The sequence below is a fragment of the Notothenia rossii genome, assembly GCF_949606895.1.
Source record: "Notothenia rossii genome assembly, chromosome: 11".
NCBI lineage: Eukaryota > Metazoa > Chordata > Actinopteri > Perciformes > Nototheniidae > Notothenia > Notothenia rossii.
Window position 1 is genome coordinate 43026685 of NC_136910.1, and position 16249 is coordinate 43042933.

The 16249-nt window shown below is 41.1% G+C and overlaps 2 protein-coding genes across 2 annotated transcripts; one reads left to right on the top strand and one right to left on the bottom strand.

Moving 5' to 3' along the window:
* The first annotated feature begins 1894 nt into the window (after positions 1–1894).
* Positions 1895–5089, top strand: mlana (melan-A). Its single transcript, XM_079660138.1, has 5 exons — positions 1895–2472; positions 3454–3546; positions 3730–3826; positions 4012–4119; positions 4770–5089. The coding sequence occupies exons 2-5, from the start codon at positions 3458–3460 to the stop codon at positions 4836–4838; spliced, it is 363 nt and encodes a 120-aa protein (XP_079516264.1). The 5' UTR covers positions 1895–2472; positions 3454–3457; the 3' UTR covers positions 4839–5089.
* A 35-nt stretch (positions 5090–5124) lies between these two features.
* brd10 (bromodomain containing 10) lies at positions 5125–15592 on the bottom strand. Its single transcript, XM_079660137.1, has 10 exons — positions 15000–15592; positions 13716–14451; positions 13013–13213; positions 11311–12929; positions 11144–11205; positions 10895–10984; positions 10634–10749; positions 10118–10338; positions 8173–9975; positions 5125–7707 (listed from the first exon to the last, which is right to left on the bottom strand). The coding sequence occupies exons 2-10, from the start codon at positions 14438–14440 to the stop codon at positions 6203–6205; spliced, it is 6342 nt and encodes a 2113-aa protein (XP_079516263.1). The 5' UTR covers positions 14441–14451; positions 15000–15592; the 3' UTR covers positions 5125–6202.
* Between the last annotated feature and the right edge of the window lie 657 nt (positions 15593–16249).

Consider the following 16249-nt stretch of genomic DNA (forward strand, 5'->3'; position numbering starts at 1 on the left):
GACAGTATTATACATGTCAAATAATGAAATACCGTTATTGATGTGCCTTCCAGTCAGCAGCTATAACCCCATCATGACCTTCAACTCTGCCCAACTGACTTAAAAGTACAATAGTTGTGTACAAAAATTTACTATGTAATAATAATAATTCAAATGTGTTATTATTATTGTATTAATACTGCACTTTTCAACGTATTTTATAGACCACTCCTGCATGGTAGCAATTACAGACCTATTTTAGCATTATTATATACACTGTGATATTGTCATATGCACATATACCTATTTCTCATTCATATCTATCTATTAATTTCTCAATGCTTATATATGTATATTATAAAATGAGATTAACTATAACCTAACCCACCTTACCCCCAGGGATCAATACAAGTATTTATAATTCTGATTAAATTGTCTTTTTCAGGTTTAGTATCATATAATGTGCTATATGTGCAATATCTATATGCCGTTAATAACTGTGTAATATATACTTGGCTGCTAAATCCTAAGAACTGTTACAGGATGTGTATTTTGAAAATTATGTAACTTTTATTTTTTATTTTATTTGTATTTATTATTATTTAATAATTATAATTATAATTATATTTTATATATAAAATAATAATATTTTTTATTTTATTATATCATAACTTAGTACTTTTTTTTAATGCATGTAACATTAAGCTGTCTGTGGCTGTTTTTCCTGCTGTAATTACGCAAATGTCCCCTCCGTGGGACTAATAAAGGTATTCTGATTCTGATATTGGTGAAGTTTATATCTGACGCTTTAAAGTTTTGGCCGGCACGACTAAATGTCCTTTGCCAAATTATACTGCGCCAACTGGGGGAACGTGTCATTATATGTTATTTTCTGGTCAGATGCTGTTCACTTTTTTTTTTAAATCCTGTAATTTCTAATGAGAAGTGAAGTATGTACGCTTATCCTCACAACAAACATCAGCTGACTGCTGCCCACAAAACAACTGACCAAGTATTACACAAAGCTGCTAAAGTTAGGCTTTCTTGCATCTATCCAAACTGTTCAGGGATGTAGAGGTATAGCAAAAAGGGAATCAGCTGGAGATATTCATAAATGTATTCTATCTAGTAGGCCAACATGTAGGCCTACTTGATAAGCATTGAAATAGTCATTACAGCTTGAGACAAAACTGACTGAATTTTATAAACAGGTTTTGGTCTCCCTCTTGTGGGGATAATAGTAAGTTATTTTGCATAGTCAACCAAGTTGTTCTACCTTCCAGTTAACCCTTTTCAGACTGTCACACTTTCCATTTTGATAATCTGATGAAAAAATCTTTGCAGTTAATGTGTGATGATGAAAACAAATAAACAAACAAACTTTAAAAGAAAAAAGTGTTTTGTTTAATTGAAGATGATCCACTGTAAGAACAAATATTTATACTCTGAATTTTAATCTGGATTAAGTTTTATTCAAGATCAATAGGGTGATTCATTGAAAAAGAATACTTTGCGTCTTCTTTTATTTGTTATTAAAGAGCGTAATGGACCATTTGACTCTTATCTGAGACTATTAAGGATGCCTTCAGGGCTTGTGCTTGAATCTTTCCTCCTATGAAATTGGTTGACAGAGTTCATTTCTTTGCACCAATCACAGTTTAAAAACACATTTGGTATGTATTCTGTATCAACCTGTTTGTTCACAACAAAGACACAACCCTGAGCTCCCATCTTTCTTAAAAGATTACTTTTATTTTAATTTGATTTAAATACCACAAAACTGCTCCATATAGGAAAATTGTTGTAGTTTGTTGACTGGTGACCCTACAGCGATACATCCATGAAAACATTTAACCACATTTAAAAAGCAACAGAAATGTTGATGAGAAGTTTTGGTCTTATTTGTAAATTAATGACACATCTTGTGGTTTCACATGTTACACACATTATTAGTAATGTCCTCATAATACACCAGTTGAAATATTCATAGAGTTTCTACTTTGCTATACGATTATGATAAGAAGCTTATATCAACTGCTATTTCTTATGGAACTGTTTTTTTGTATACAACCATAATATTTCCAAGGCACCTTTAGCATGCTATCCCCGACCAATTTTGTAATCTATTATTTACAGAGTGGCTATACATTGACTGTAACTCATGGATTAGGGTATGTGGGAACAACAATAGCACACACACAGACTGAGACACCCTCATATAAAAAGCCAGCAGCTGACGCCTGTAGTTCGACGTGTGGATAATAATGTTGCGTTCAGGACCGCGGGGTTTCACGGTAATTACTCTGCTTCAATGGGTTTATCCCGTTTATCCATGAGCCTCTATCCCGTGACGGTCATGAGGGTGTTCTGCCCCTCTCTGCTCTCCGGCAAACCGAGGAGGGAAGAAACACAGAGCTAAGGAACAGGTCATTTTTGAGAAGGCATCCCGACCGACGAGAGGAGCTGCTCCCTGAAATCGAATTATCCAATTTGGTAAGATGATGGTGCGTTTGTTTGTTTCTCTAGCAGAGTAGGCAGTATCGTGCAAATAGATGCTTTTAATGAATATTACAACCCAAATAGGTATGACCTGAATTAGTATGGGATAAATACATTGGATGCTGCCTTACACTTTCTGAAATCAATTCTGAATAAACTATAACATTTACTGCTTCTAAAACAAGTGATGCTGTCATCCAACAGAATAACAGTGGCCCTTCGTGCTATCAAGAGATCCACGTTGTATAATCGATAGATTATCCATATTAAAACTTGTTGATTCGTATGTAAGCTTTTATTTGCAGCCTTTAAGTTACATATTTTATACAGCCTAAGTTGAGTTGTGAAACACGACACATTTAAATGTGAATTTTCGTTATTCGCAAAAGAAAAATCCTGTTTTCACTTTTTTGTTTAAAGCATTAGTCAGAGAGTCCGGGCAGTGGCGTGAGGAAAGCAGTCACAGATAATATTTTCCTAATAGGCTACTAGTAAGAATACTTGAGGATATATGAGATCCTTCAAAGTTTTGGGGTAAAATAGTTAATATGACAGGCAAAATGTTCACATTTCATTTCATTTCAAACCTTTATTTAACCAGATTGGTCCCATTGAGATCATAGATCTCTTTTTCAAGGGAGACCTGCAGACCTCACAGTATTTCCTATTGCTGCATCTTAATGAGAAGACAATGGTAATATGGTAAAGGCAACAAATAAACAATGCCCAGTTTCATGGTAAATAAGTGTGTCTAGACTTACATATTGTTATGCAACCTGGTGATAAAATAATGTGTTGGATAAATGCATTTTAATTGTTCATTACAGCAGACTTAACATGATAGTCTCGCATTAATTGTTATTATAAAGACACTTTAAAAAAAAACTTTGTGTACATAATGATGTCTTATTAAAGTCTTAAAAGTATTAGTCCATACTTGGTTAGTTTATGAAGGAATTTTCTGTTGATTTTCAGCTTAATGCCGCGTAATTGTTCAGACGGAATGCCTCGTGGAGACTTCAACATTTATTTTTCCAGCAGCAGGGGAGGATTTGTCAGAGCTGAGGAGTATGTGTAACTTTTTTTTTGTATTCAGAAAATAATGCCTGTGTTCCATGGAGCTTTTTTGCATTATGATCTTCCTCTTCTTCTATGGTTACATTGTGGTGAATATAATAAAACTGATATGACAATATAATAGATAAATCCATTAACTGAAAATGTCTGTTTGAATTTGGTTGTGAAAAACAGGGCAGTGGGTATAGTTCTGCTGGTGGTCATCCTGGCAGCTCTCCTCATCATGGGCTGCTGGTACTTCAAGAAGAGGAGTGGCTACAAGATAATCAGGGTGAGACCATTTGTGAAATACCAGTCTTTGCACTTTATACCTCTTTCAAACATCCATGTTCCTTTTTTACATATCTTTCCACATCTTTCCACTCTGCTTTACTGTATTTCCCCCCACTATATCACACCTTCCTAATTTTTTTGATCTGTTTTCATAACTTTCATAAATCTTTCTCTTGCCTGCAGAGCCCTAGATTGGGGTCTCCACGTCAGACAGAAGTCAATTTCTCAGAGGCAGGAACTTCAGCAGATAACAAGATGGCTCTCACTGATTTTGGTAGCTTCAAATTAGCGGTGAGGCATAGGAAGTTACCCCATCACTGAATTTCCTGTATCACAGTACCTAAATCAAGAATTTGCAAACACAGGAAACTGGTAACACAGTCAACAATTGGATACATATAATTACATTTGCCTATATTAATTATAGCTATAATCTTTTAAATCAACTGTTCCTATTCCTTAACTCTGTATACAGTCCTCGACACAGGCTACTTGTTTAGTACAAAAGTGTAAAACACATGAAGCTGACGTAATGAATGTCTTCAGGGGGGATTATTGTGTCACCAGACCAGGGGTAGGTCTTACAAATGTTTAATTCCCGAGGGAGGTATGTGTATCCATGTGTGGGAAAAGTGAAGGGGGTGGGGGGCAGATCAGCACCCTCACATGTGAGATGAAGTTGGAAAAGCACAATGTCCTTCAATGCTGCAGAAGTCACCAGTTCTAAGAGTAATCATACTGAAATATCTAATGTGATACAAAGCCCAAGGTTGTTTAAACAAACAGTGCTGAATTCCATGTGTGTAGATAAAACATGGATTTAAATATTCAATATCCTTAAAAACTTAATAGAGATTCAATGAAATATATTACCTTGACTGTGTTTGGAAACTTTGTTTACAGCCGTTTTATCCAGATGTATTTGTTCCAATCTATTTCAGCTTCCTAATGCTCCTCCAGCCTATGAAAAGATGTCTACAGGGCCAATGCCCCCTCCCTATTCCCCCTAAAAGGACTTCTAGAAGATGGAAAGATGTCTGAAGAAGAAAGGAAAATACTGGACAACAAACTCTAAACTTCATCCCTAGTCTGATAGTATGTCATTTTATGTCACTCGGGTGCCTTATACCTTGTAGCTTAATGTACCATTATGTGAAACAATCCTATTCCTCACTTTGTACAATTATTCCCATGAACAAACACAATGTACTGTATATACTGTAGGTTGATTCATTAAATAAATAAATATAGGATTCCACAAGTCTGTCTATAATGAAGCAGCTCAAACACACTTGCTGGGGACAGTTGCATTGTTTATTCCCATGCAGAAACGTCCACATTTGTTCAATGAAAATGTACCTACTAGTAAATATTTGTTTAAAAATCTATGTGGTAAAAATAAATAACTGTGAATTTAAAACATTGTATATGGGGTGCAACTATATGTAGTACAAATGTATCTATTAGTTTATTTTATTTATATTTCTAAATTGTAGTTGAAAAGAGGACCACATGACAATCTGGATTTGAACAATCCATATTGTAAAACAGACATAAAGTAAAGCCAAGTTGTACCGGTGAATAGTATCCTATTATTCATTATTGAAGCAGTATGTTATGGCATTGAAAAGTATTACAAATACCGGAGTTGAACTTCATTGCATCTACCCTGCTCTTTTATAACATTACTGGCCATAAAGTTAAGAAAAAGGAACGTCTCCAACATTCATCTTAGGGCAACCTCCCCATTTTTCACTTATGAAAACCATCACAGTACATATGTTCAGTATGTCTGAGCATACCGTTTACCTATAAAATAATCTAACCGGAGGGTATAACCTACTACATTCTAAATGTAAGTCAAACTACAGCTGGACAGCAGTTTTTAACTAACCCCAGGATTTCTACAAGATGATATGAGTCCTGGAAAAACTAGGCATCTGAAAGGTGGCATCTGAGTCTTCACATGGATGTCAAAGTCTGAGATTATCGGTTCACTTTCTGTCTGTGTGTGAAGGTTGTAAAGAGGAATCTTGTGTGTGTAGAGCTCCAGTGGAATTGTTGGGGGAAACCAGCAGTGCATCCAGCGGTATGGGGAAGGCAGTCAGCTCAACTGGATTGACCCGGCACTGAACTGTGTTCAAAACAGCACCATCAGGACTAATGAGTAGCTTGGATGCTACACTGGTATGCTTTTCAAGTGCTTGATTGGTCGAAACGAAAAGGTGGTAGGATGGTGTTTGTCTTCAGTGATGAGATTGGTTGCGATGGAGTGCTTACTACAGTGCTTCTGGAGGAGAGCGCTGTGACCACAGGCGCTGTTTCACAGGTGTTGAGTGCTTACGTTGGGTTTAACTGTAGCAATGGGCAGCGTCTACATCCTAGAAACTGCACTTACAATTGGCGGGACAGCCACTGTGGGCACTACCTGTGTCCGTGTGCCAGCAAGAACTGGATGCATGACTGCAGGCGCCATGTTTTTGACTGCTATGTTGCCTAGTCCCATGTGCAGCAAAGCCTGTGATGGAGCTGTGGAGTAGGCTGCAATTCCAACTGCTGTCTGCTGGGGCTGTGTGCCTGGGCCCGGTGTTGTTGCTGAAACCACCTGCTGAGCAGGAAGAGAAGAACGCAAAGCTGGGGCGCCTGCTGAGGAGAGGGGCAGTGTGACAGGGCTGGGCTGGGCAACAGCTGAAGGGCTTGATAAAACAGGCAATGATGATAGAGGTGCAAACAATCTTGACAAGGGGTATGCTACTGCAGGTGAAATGGTAGAACATTCAGCTGGTGTAGGAGTGCCAGCAGCTAACCTGAAGGTAGTGAGTGCTGAGCTGAGAGCAGGGGCACTGGTTACCACTGGGGAAACTAGAGCTGGTACACTGCCAAACCTAGGTGGTGATGACATAAGAGAGGGTGTTCCTCCAGGTGGAGAAGCAAAGTTACAGACCTGTGCAGCTGGCAGCCTCGGCAGAGCAGACACTACTTTTGTTTTACTGGGTAACCACGTGGAGCCCGGACATGGCGGGACATTTGAAGTATTTGCTAGCAACGATGGATCAACAGCAGGTGTGCATGCTACAAAAGGAGAACTCGCGACTGGCACACCAGGCAGCCTGGCGGGGCATTGGGGTAAACTTGGTGCTCGAGGGGCTACAGTGACATGACTTGCCACTTGGGCAGGACCTGATGCTCCAGTGCTGGCGGCACTGGCAGTAGGCACTTTTTGTGGTGCAGGGTTAGAGATGATGAGGACATGGCTGCCTGGGCCCAAACCCTGGGGTGGGACTACAAAACGTGCATTGTTGAGGAGGATCTGTGTACCGGCAGCAAGGGGCTTAGAGGTGTTGATGACTATGCGCTGCTGGATCGTGCCAGGAGTGGAGGTGGTGAACGGGGTATTGGTGGTTGATGATGAGGGGATGGTTGTTTGGGGAGGTGAGAAGGAAGTGATTTCTTGACCAATGCCACTTTGGATATTTGAATGCTGATGAACAAGTGTGGATGTGGAGGTTTGAGCTAGGTTACTCTGCACAGCAGTAGTTACCTGAGCAGTTGAGTTGCTGAACAAGCAACCTGCTGGCATACCACCGGCCATCTTGTTGATGTTTCCTGCAGGCAGAGTGGTAGAAGTAGATGTGGAAGAGAATGGTTGGGAGATCATGTTGAAGGATGAAATACCCTTAGAGCTCGGGGTTTGAGACGCCTGAGGGGCAAGCTGAGCTGAACAACTTGTGATGGTATTTGAACTTGTAACTGGGACCAGACCAGTGGTGGTGGCTGATGGACGGGTTGTTTCTGGTGTGCTCTTAGTAGGAGAACGCGACAGGGCACCTATTGTCTGTCCAATGGTTGTCGTCTTCCCTGACAACTGGATTTGAACACCTGGAGACACAGAAGAGATATTTGTTTGAGTAGCTCAACACTGACAATTGGGCTAAATGTATGGCATTAGTCTTACCAAATTTACAAAATAAGGTTTTACATTCCTCCAACTGCTATTTGATTTCTATATGTTTAAATAGAAAATGTCCCATTCTTGCAGCATTTTCTAGGGCTGAAACTAACAATTTCTTACAATATATTCCAATTATTTTCCAAATAATAATAATATATAATAATTGTAAGAACTACATAACAAATGTTTTGTCTTGAAATGACTTGTTTGGTTCGACCTAAAAGAGGTTTGAATCAGAAAATGTATATTGGTTTTAACATTTGTAAGATACAGTATGTTGCCAATATCTTCTTCTATTGACTAATTGTGTCAGCTTAAAAATGTACTGACTGAACCCAAAAATAAATAGAGCAGACATGAGAATAACAGTTCATCAACTCAGACCAACCCACCTGAGGGCAGAGTGATGTTCTTGAAAGCTTCTGAGTTGACCGCAGGTTGGCCTGTGCTCGATGCCATCTGTAGAGTCTGACCTGATAATGAAGTGCTCAGCAGCTGTCCACTCGCCCCTGGCGCTATTGTCAGCTTTGGAAATCTTCCCATAGAGGTTGTGGATGATGTCGCTGTGGGTTGGCTGATGAACATGACTCTTGAACCAGGAATTGATTTGGTGAAAGAGGGTTTACCTTTGGATAAGGCTGAATTAGAGGAAGAAGAGGGAGTAACTAGAATGAATTTAGTAACTTGGGATCTCTCCTCTGTACTGGCCCTCTTCAAACCCGTCTTGTTAAACTCAGCTTGTGTGAGAACTTGGGGAACACCAGAATTACTCAATGATGAGACAGCAACTGTGTTTTTTCCTAATGAAGCTTGAAAATGAGAACCAAGAGCGGGTGTCTTTGCTGAATTCATCAAACCAACTGATGTGTTGGGGCCTTGATTTCCTGTAACCGTGGTGCTTGCTGTATGGCTTCCTGGACGTGTAACAGGAATGCCACCAGTGAACGCAGGAACCTGCTCCTGATTTGGGGCCACTGGTATATTTGTCAACGCTGGGACGGTGCAAGGGGAAGTCTGAGATGCTGCAGAATGAGCCTGTAACGTCTTGGATATGAGGAAGGCTTTAAACTGGGGTGAGATGGTGATGACTGGACTGTTGGTCAACGAACCAAGAGCATTCTGGTCTGAGGAGGTCTGGACCCTGACGATGCCCGTGTTGCCTCCTCTAGTTGTAACCAGGATGGACTGCGAGTCACGGATACATACAGTCTTAAGCTCCTGTTTAGGGTAAGCGGGTTTATCAGGGTCAGTAGAAACTGCACTAGAAGGAGTGGGGATTGGTGAGGGGTTTGGCATGACACTTTGTGGTTTGCTAGCTTGGGGACTGCAAAACTGTATCCCCTTGAGCCCTGCTGTGTTTAGATGAGGGGAAGGAGAAGGTGTCCTGGCATATTTTAAGGGAGCCACTTGCTGAACAGGGATTTTGTTTTCGGGAATAGTGAACCCAGGCACATTGGTAGACATACAGAAGGGGCTGGCCACTTTAGAAAGTGGGACCTGAACGCCCTTAGAAAACAAATTTTCTTCAGTGTTGTTAATGAGAAGCTTAGAAGGCAGAATCACCAATTGCTGCATGATCTTCTCCCCAGTGTTCTGGTCCACGACAGGATGAACAGCGATCTTGACTGGGCTCTCCTTCCTCACAAGGTGACCCAGCCTGTCAGGTACTGTGTACACAACTTGGACAGGATTCTTTTGTACAGTCTGTGTTGGTTTCCCCTGTTGTGATTTAGGAAGAGCTGCCATTACTGTAGCCAATCCTGGCTGTCTTGGTACTTCTGTTTGTTTAAGTCCTTGAATCTGTATTTGTCGCGAACTGGATGGAGAACATTGTGCTTTTGAAAGTTGTGTAGTAAAATCAGCAGGTCGTTTCATTAAGGTCACTTTGTTTCCCACACTCTTAGCCAGCAGGGTGGGGATAGGCGTGTAGCCCTTAGGTAGTCCAGTGGTGGGATGGAGGATGGGGGTTCTGGGTAATAGTGGAGCCTGGGTTGAGATGGAATCCTTGGATTGATTTGATGATCTCAGGTCGAATCGAGAATGTTTCCCAGATTCAGGGGTTGAATGATTGTAACTTCTTGTTAGTGGACTGATGTGTTTCTCTGTGCTGGAAAGGGATGGTTTTAGGTGGTTGGGGGATAAGTAGGTCATCATTTTTTCTCCAGCAGACTCTGCCACAAACTCTCTGTTAGTGGCTGAAAAAATAATAAAGATATCTGTTAGGGATGCACTGATTAATTAGCCATCTATATGTGCATAATAAGACCAGAAATGTGTATCTATAGCCTTAAGGAAAACTCATTTTTCAATTACAGTATTCAAAGTTAAATACTTTACCTCCACTCCAAAGACCTCTTGGAACCATATGTTCCAGGTCTTCCTCTTCGGATTTTCTGTAATTATCCAAGGGTGAACACAACTCCTTTCCCAAACCGCTCTCTTCATCATCCTCATCATCATCCTCATCTGATGATGATGATGAAATGCACTCCTCACGCACAAAGTTATTGTATTCTGGGTGCTTCTTGAAATCATCACATTCCTTTTTCAAACGAAGCCTGATGTAGAACCAAGAGAAGAAAAAGATAGAGCAAGGTTTTATCTCAGTCCAGCAATCATTCAAAGACACAAAGAGCTTTTTAAACAAAAATGTGATCCTTGTTCATTTTGGTTATAAATGTTCTTTAATGTAAAATTCAGTTGTATATTTATATATTTCAGAGGAAAAGCTGAGATACTGTGCATGTAGGCTTTTTATGGAGAGTGAACTTTGTATTATCTTTCTAACACTATGTGCGACATGATACGAGTATGTGGCTGTGGTGGTCCCCTTAAATGTCAAATAAGTTATACCTGTTCCTTTGGAAGGCTTTTACAAGTTTGGGTTCCCAGAGTGAAAGCTCATTCAGTAGTCTGATTAGAGTGCTGTGGAGGTCTTTTACTGCTTCTCTCCTGTGGTACCACCGACCCTGTCAGTCCAAACATGCAGACGAAACTTTATTAAAGTCACCAGGATTAGATATGAGCAAAGGTTAGACTGCATTGTATTCTCCACCAAAAGCAAAAGGCTCTCGGGCAAGTGAGTCTCTTTGCAAAACTTAGAATGCCCCTTACCAATCTCTTTTTGGTGCTCTCCAAATCATCGAGCTCATCTTCTGTCTTACTGATCAGCGCTCGCAGCCCCTCAAGACTGCAGCATACCAACTGCAGAAGAGAAATAACAACATGATTGCATAAGAAAATCTATTAAAAAAAGGACAGGAGTGTTACTGGTTATAAAATTTGATTGTTAATGTGAACTCAATAAATATAGCATTCAAAATACATTCCTAAAGAAATAAGAGTATATTTCAGTGCAACTACCTTAAATGATGGCTCAACTGAAGGTTCATCTTTAATTTTCATTGAAGATTCCTGCTTTTTTCCTGTCAACAAGATAGCAGATATAAACACTGAACCAACAAGTTATTATTCCAAAAGATAAACTAAATATTAAATTAAATGAAGGAAGTGTGCATTTTATTCCTCACCTGTTTTATGTTTTCTCTTCCTGTCTTTTCTATTGATCGTTGTGGCAACTTTCCGCACCGCAGACTTGGTAGTCTCTGCTGGGGACATCCTGTCCACAGGCTGCAGCTGCTTGTGCTCCCCTTTCACCCTTGGCAGCTGTTCCCTCCCTCGCCTTTTCTTTCGCTTTCTGTTCTTAGGCCAGATTTTTTCCTTCACCCTCTCATCACTTGAATTTTGAGAACTCTCAGAAGACAACTCTGTTGCTATCCCTGACGTGCCACAGCTGCAGTCGTGCTCCTTAGATTCAACATTAATAGTTTTGCTTTTACAACAATCCAGACAGGAAGACCTTTGCTGCCCCTGACTGGGACTTCCTCCTCCCCTTTTGATTGGTTTCATAGGGGAGGCAAAATTCACCAAGCGAGCAGGTGACCTGCCTGTGTAGCTGTGCTCCCCTACATTCAGACAGGGCTCCTGTATCTCTGCTTTAATGGTGCGCATTGAGCCCAATGAGAGGCCCTGCTCCTGTTTTAATATCCGTAGCTTGGCTTGACGCTCTAGCTCTACAGTCTCTGTATTCAAATGTATTCCCGCATCACTTCCACCAATAGGACTTGTGTGTGAAAGTGTTAAGGAATTAATGTGTTTTTTAAAGTCCAATTTATCTTCACAGGAGTTTTCGTCAGAGGACACTGATTCAGACCCTTCCTCTTTCTTCTTCAATGACCAGGATTGAAATATGTTATCTTCCTGTCCATCCCCATTTTCCTCTTTTAAACCCCTGAGTGTCTCTGCTCTCCCCTTTCCAAAGTCATCAGACTCTCCTGTGTCCATTGAGCCTTCATAACACCCACCGCCACCTGTAACCCCCTCTTCTTTCATTCCATCCGACTCTTCACCCTCCGTCCCTTGCTCTATATCTACCCTTTTGACCCACACAGAAGGGAAAGGGGACACTGGGGTTGTGCTGGGGCTCTGGCAGTATATCCTCAGGTCTGCCCCACAGAAATGTGGGAAATGTATATAGGCATTGTCCTTGCTGTCATATCCCAAAATAGACTCCCTACATTCATGGATTGGCTGGGCCAGGAGAGCATCCTGCACATGTTTCTGTGTCTCATACACATGATCACACAGCCCCTTCAGAAGCCATACTCTCTGGTAGAAGGGCAGTAAGTGAAAGGGTTTCTCTTCCATAGGACTCACATCTCCAAGGGTGCTGAAAAATGTGTAGCAGAGTCCCAGCTGCTCAGCCCGACCTGGCTGATTATGGGAGGCTCCGACAGACCGATACCAGCCCATGACCCGCTGCCTGAGCTCTGACTCCCAGCGACGGTAAGGCAGTACAGGCCGGCGGTGCAGAGTGGCCCTTCGCTGGGATGGGGACAGCAGGGAAGACATGATTTTGGAGAGAAGAAGGCTGGATCGGGGCATTAGCAAACTACGCTCCAGATCAAAAAATACAATCTCTGGGAGGTTAAGTGCAGACTGAGCCAGACAGAGGAAGTGCCCTATAGCAGGGATTTCCCAAAGTGTGTCCACAGTGTGGGGGGAAGCCTGAGACAGCAAATTCTGCTCCCACTCTTCCACCTCTTTGGCTGACATTTCCTCTGCTTCTTTCTTCTCAAGCTCACGTTGCCTGAAAAGTAAGACAAAATATGTATATTGTTAGTGGGTTTAAGACAGCATCTTTTTTTTTTTCTCCATCAAATATTCACTCACCTCTTCTCTTCCTTGGCCTTCTGTTGTTCTTCCATCCGTAGGGCCTGAACCATGACAGACTCATGTCCACCAACAATGATGGTAGCCAGGCTACGAGGCGCCAGCCTCCTCCTCGTGGAGGTGCCACCTGAACTTCGTTCCTCCTCTGCACCGAAAAGTCCTTTAGACGTCACTGCCAAAGTAGTCTTCTCTCGCAGTGTCCTGGAATGACAGAAAGAGAGAAAACAAATCTGTTTTATAGCTGCCAGTATTGTTTGAAATAAAAAGACAGTATATCTACACCACTGTAACCTAGCAGCCATGCAATTTAACAAGTTGTTTAAAATGCATACATTTGTTTACCTTTTTAAAACATGTTTTTGAGAACAATTATTGTAAGATCATAGTATGCTGCTAAACAGGCTCATATGTTATCAATAAACAATAGATATAGTGTAGACACTTTTATTTTATGCTATGATGAAATACAGGACGGAAAAAATGTGATTATACTGTTATATTTAGAACACATTTAATAAATGTCATTTTTTAAATACGCTATTTAGAAAATGTTTGAGGGGTATCCTTGACAGAGAAACATTTATTGCCTTGCAACACTAACTTATCATGCATGTGACATATAAAATACACGATAGCAGTATAGTGGGTTTAATCATTTGCCAACTAATACATTGGCTAGACAGTGTATTTAAATTATGTTTACCTAGATAGCAATGTAAGCTTCTGCTCCAGCATGATTTCCAGCTTTTGAGCCTGTTTGGATATCCAGTGGTCCACCCCATGGTAACGGTAACAGTTCTCCAACATCAGCCTAAAGTCTGCAACAAACTCTGTAATGGTCTCATACTCTTGGTTGATAAACTTCTCCTCCATCCTTCGCAAGCACATCAACTGCCTGAGCTGTGCCTGACTCCAGCCCCGGACGCCTCCAATACCATGCTGGGCTTCCTGCTGGCCTATTGGCTGGAGGAACGGGCTGGTGATCCCTTTGTGCTTGTCCAAGAGAAAGCCATTAAATATCCGATATGCTTGCTGCACCTCATAGTTCATATCCTCCTCAAAGCTATTGCTGTTGGTAGAAATGCAGACCTCAGGCAGAGATAGGTCACTGTTAGAAATCTCTGTAATGCCATCATTGCTCAGTGCAAGGTGGTCCCCCTCAACAATGACATCTTCACTCTCGCCAGGACAGTGTAATGCTACCATTGTCTCAATCTCACAGGTGCCATTACTGAGCAGATCCTCAGTTATGATCAGGTCAGTGTCTTCAGTTCTGCTGTTGCTCACCCATTTGGATTGTGAAGACATTATGTTGGAGTAGGGCTGCTGGGGGAATGATTCTTGGCCGGCCATAGCCTGGTCTTGGTTGGGAAACAACGGTTGACTACAAGCTGCTGTGATTTGGTCTGTCATATCCACCTGATTCATGGTGAAGACACCTGCAGTGGGTAACAGGTGTCACATATGGTGAACATGGATGCAAATAACACTAAAACACAGTTTTGACACGAAGGCAAAAATAAATAAAAACAAAAAAACGGTGCTTACTTATCATTTATTTTTGAGAGATCAAGAAGAAATGAGAGCAAGATGAGGCTTTCCTACCTAAAATAACCAATTGCTAGGCTAAGTTTGCTGACATTACATATCCTGTCATTTTATCCTGACACTATTAAAGACTTGATGCCCTGAACACTGAAATGTTTTTACAATTGGATAGTTTAACATATCTAGCAGTTATACTAACTTTATCCATCTGCCTGATGTTTTCAAACTTTTTATTTTCCCCGGATCATTTGCTAGCTAGCTTGGAGTTAGCTATTAGCGAGCTAGCTAACGATAGTTAACACAACAATAAGTAAACAAACTTTGTCCTGCTTGCTAATAGGAAAATATACAGCGAACTCCCTTAGCATGTGCTTTCACGTCTAGATAATGACCAAAACAAACAGACCACAGGCAGAGCTTGGCTGGTTAAATAACATACCTCGACGTTTCTAGTGCGGCTGCAGACACGCACCAGCTTTTAGCAAGCTTAGCAGCAAAGGCAACTTGCTAGCCAGGTTAGCTTGCCATTGTCTCCAATCTGGGGCCTGCAATTGCTGAGATCGCTGTCCATAATGAAAAACGGGTAGCAATAACATGTCCATCAGATAAAAAGTTATGCACACATCTCATATCGTCAGCGTAAGGAGTGATGTCAGTGACAGGAAGATGGCTAAAGCAGCATTAGCCGGTGTAACACTAGCTGATTGTCCTACTCTTCATTATCACTAGCTGTCCAGCTAACAAGCTAGGTTTGTAAGTTAACAGTCACTTTCGGACAAGTAAGAACATCTGGTTTTACTTTAGAGACACATTTGCGTCATGTGTCAGAAATATTCTAAATCCTGTTGGCTTTATGAGAAGCATGTATCCCACTAACTGCCTGTCTGATTTGCCTGAAGACCCCGTCCACTCCACTTCCACTCTTCGTGCGCCCAATGCAAATGTGCGCTGCCTTCCGCACGTTATCTAAATGGTCCAGTGTCATATTAAATTGTTAGTTTTGTTTTAGGGTCCTTGCTGTCACACACATACACACTCATTCGCTTTACGTTGTATTATTACACACACCTATTGTGATTTGTTCTCTCGTTGAAGCAACTGAAAGAGGAGGATCTGGACACAGCTGTCATCCGAACCTATTTATAAAATGCCTCAATATCGATAGGCAGCAAAACAGCAAGGAAGCAGCATCATAATGTCAACGTATTTGTATTATGGATAGCCTTTCAGTTAGTTAAATAAGACACACTGTGAACTCCTGAATGTACAGTGTCCCGTATGACTTACTTTTAACCGCTAGATGTCACCAGTCACTAATGTTCTACAGGCAGTGGCGTTAAAGGGCTTAACTGCCCTTTGTTTAGACTTCCAGGTAGCTCTTGACCCCAGACTGTTTATCGCCCCCAAAAAGCTCCACAACATGTTTTTTTTATGGTTTTAGCTATTTATGGACTACTGTGTGTTAATCAAATCGTCAGGAAGCAAAATTTGTACAACGCTTGAATACATTGACTACCCGAGAAACCTTCATCAGGGCAATAGACTCCCACATAATGTTTTGCCTGTTCAATAGACCTTCACTGCTGTAGGATGAGGTGGGGGATTAGAGTTGTTTGTTACCAGATTGATCTTTTAAAACCGTATTTTCAGATATATTTAGCACCCCATATTCGTTTAATATTACTAGGC

Excerpts from the sequence above, each read along its gene's own strand:
- mlana (XM_079660138.1), top strand. The coding sequence starts at position 3,458 with ATGCCGCGTAATTGTTCAGACGGAATGCCTCGTGGAGACTTCAACATT. Across the intron at positions 3,827-4,011 it reads GTGGCTACAAGATAATCAGG|AGCCCTAGATTGGGGTCTCC; the intron begins GTGAGACCATTT and ends TCTTGCCTGCAG. Across the intron at positions 4,120-4,769 it reads TTGGTAGCTTCAAATTAGCG|CTTCCTAATGCTCCTCCAGC; the intron begins GTGAGGCATAGG and ends AATCTATTTCAG.
- brd10 (XM_079660137.1), bottom strand. The coding sequence starts at position 14,440 with ATGAATCAGGTGGATATGACAGACCAAATCACAGCAGCTTGTAGTCAA. Across the intron at positions 13,214-13,715 it reads AAGCTTACATTGCTATCTAG|GACACTGCGAGAGAAGACTA; the intron begins GTAAACATAATT and ends CTGTCATTCCAG. Across the intron at positions 7,708-8,172 it reads GAACATCACTCTGCCCTCAG|GTGTTCAAATCCAGTTGTCA; the intron begins GTGGGTTGGTCT and ends CTGTGTCTCCAG.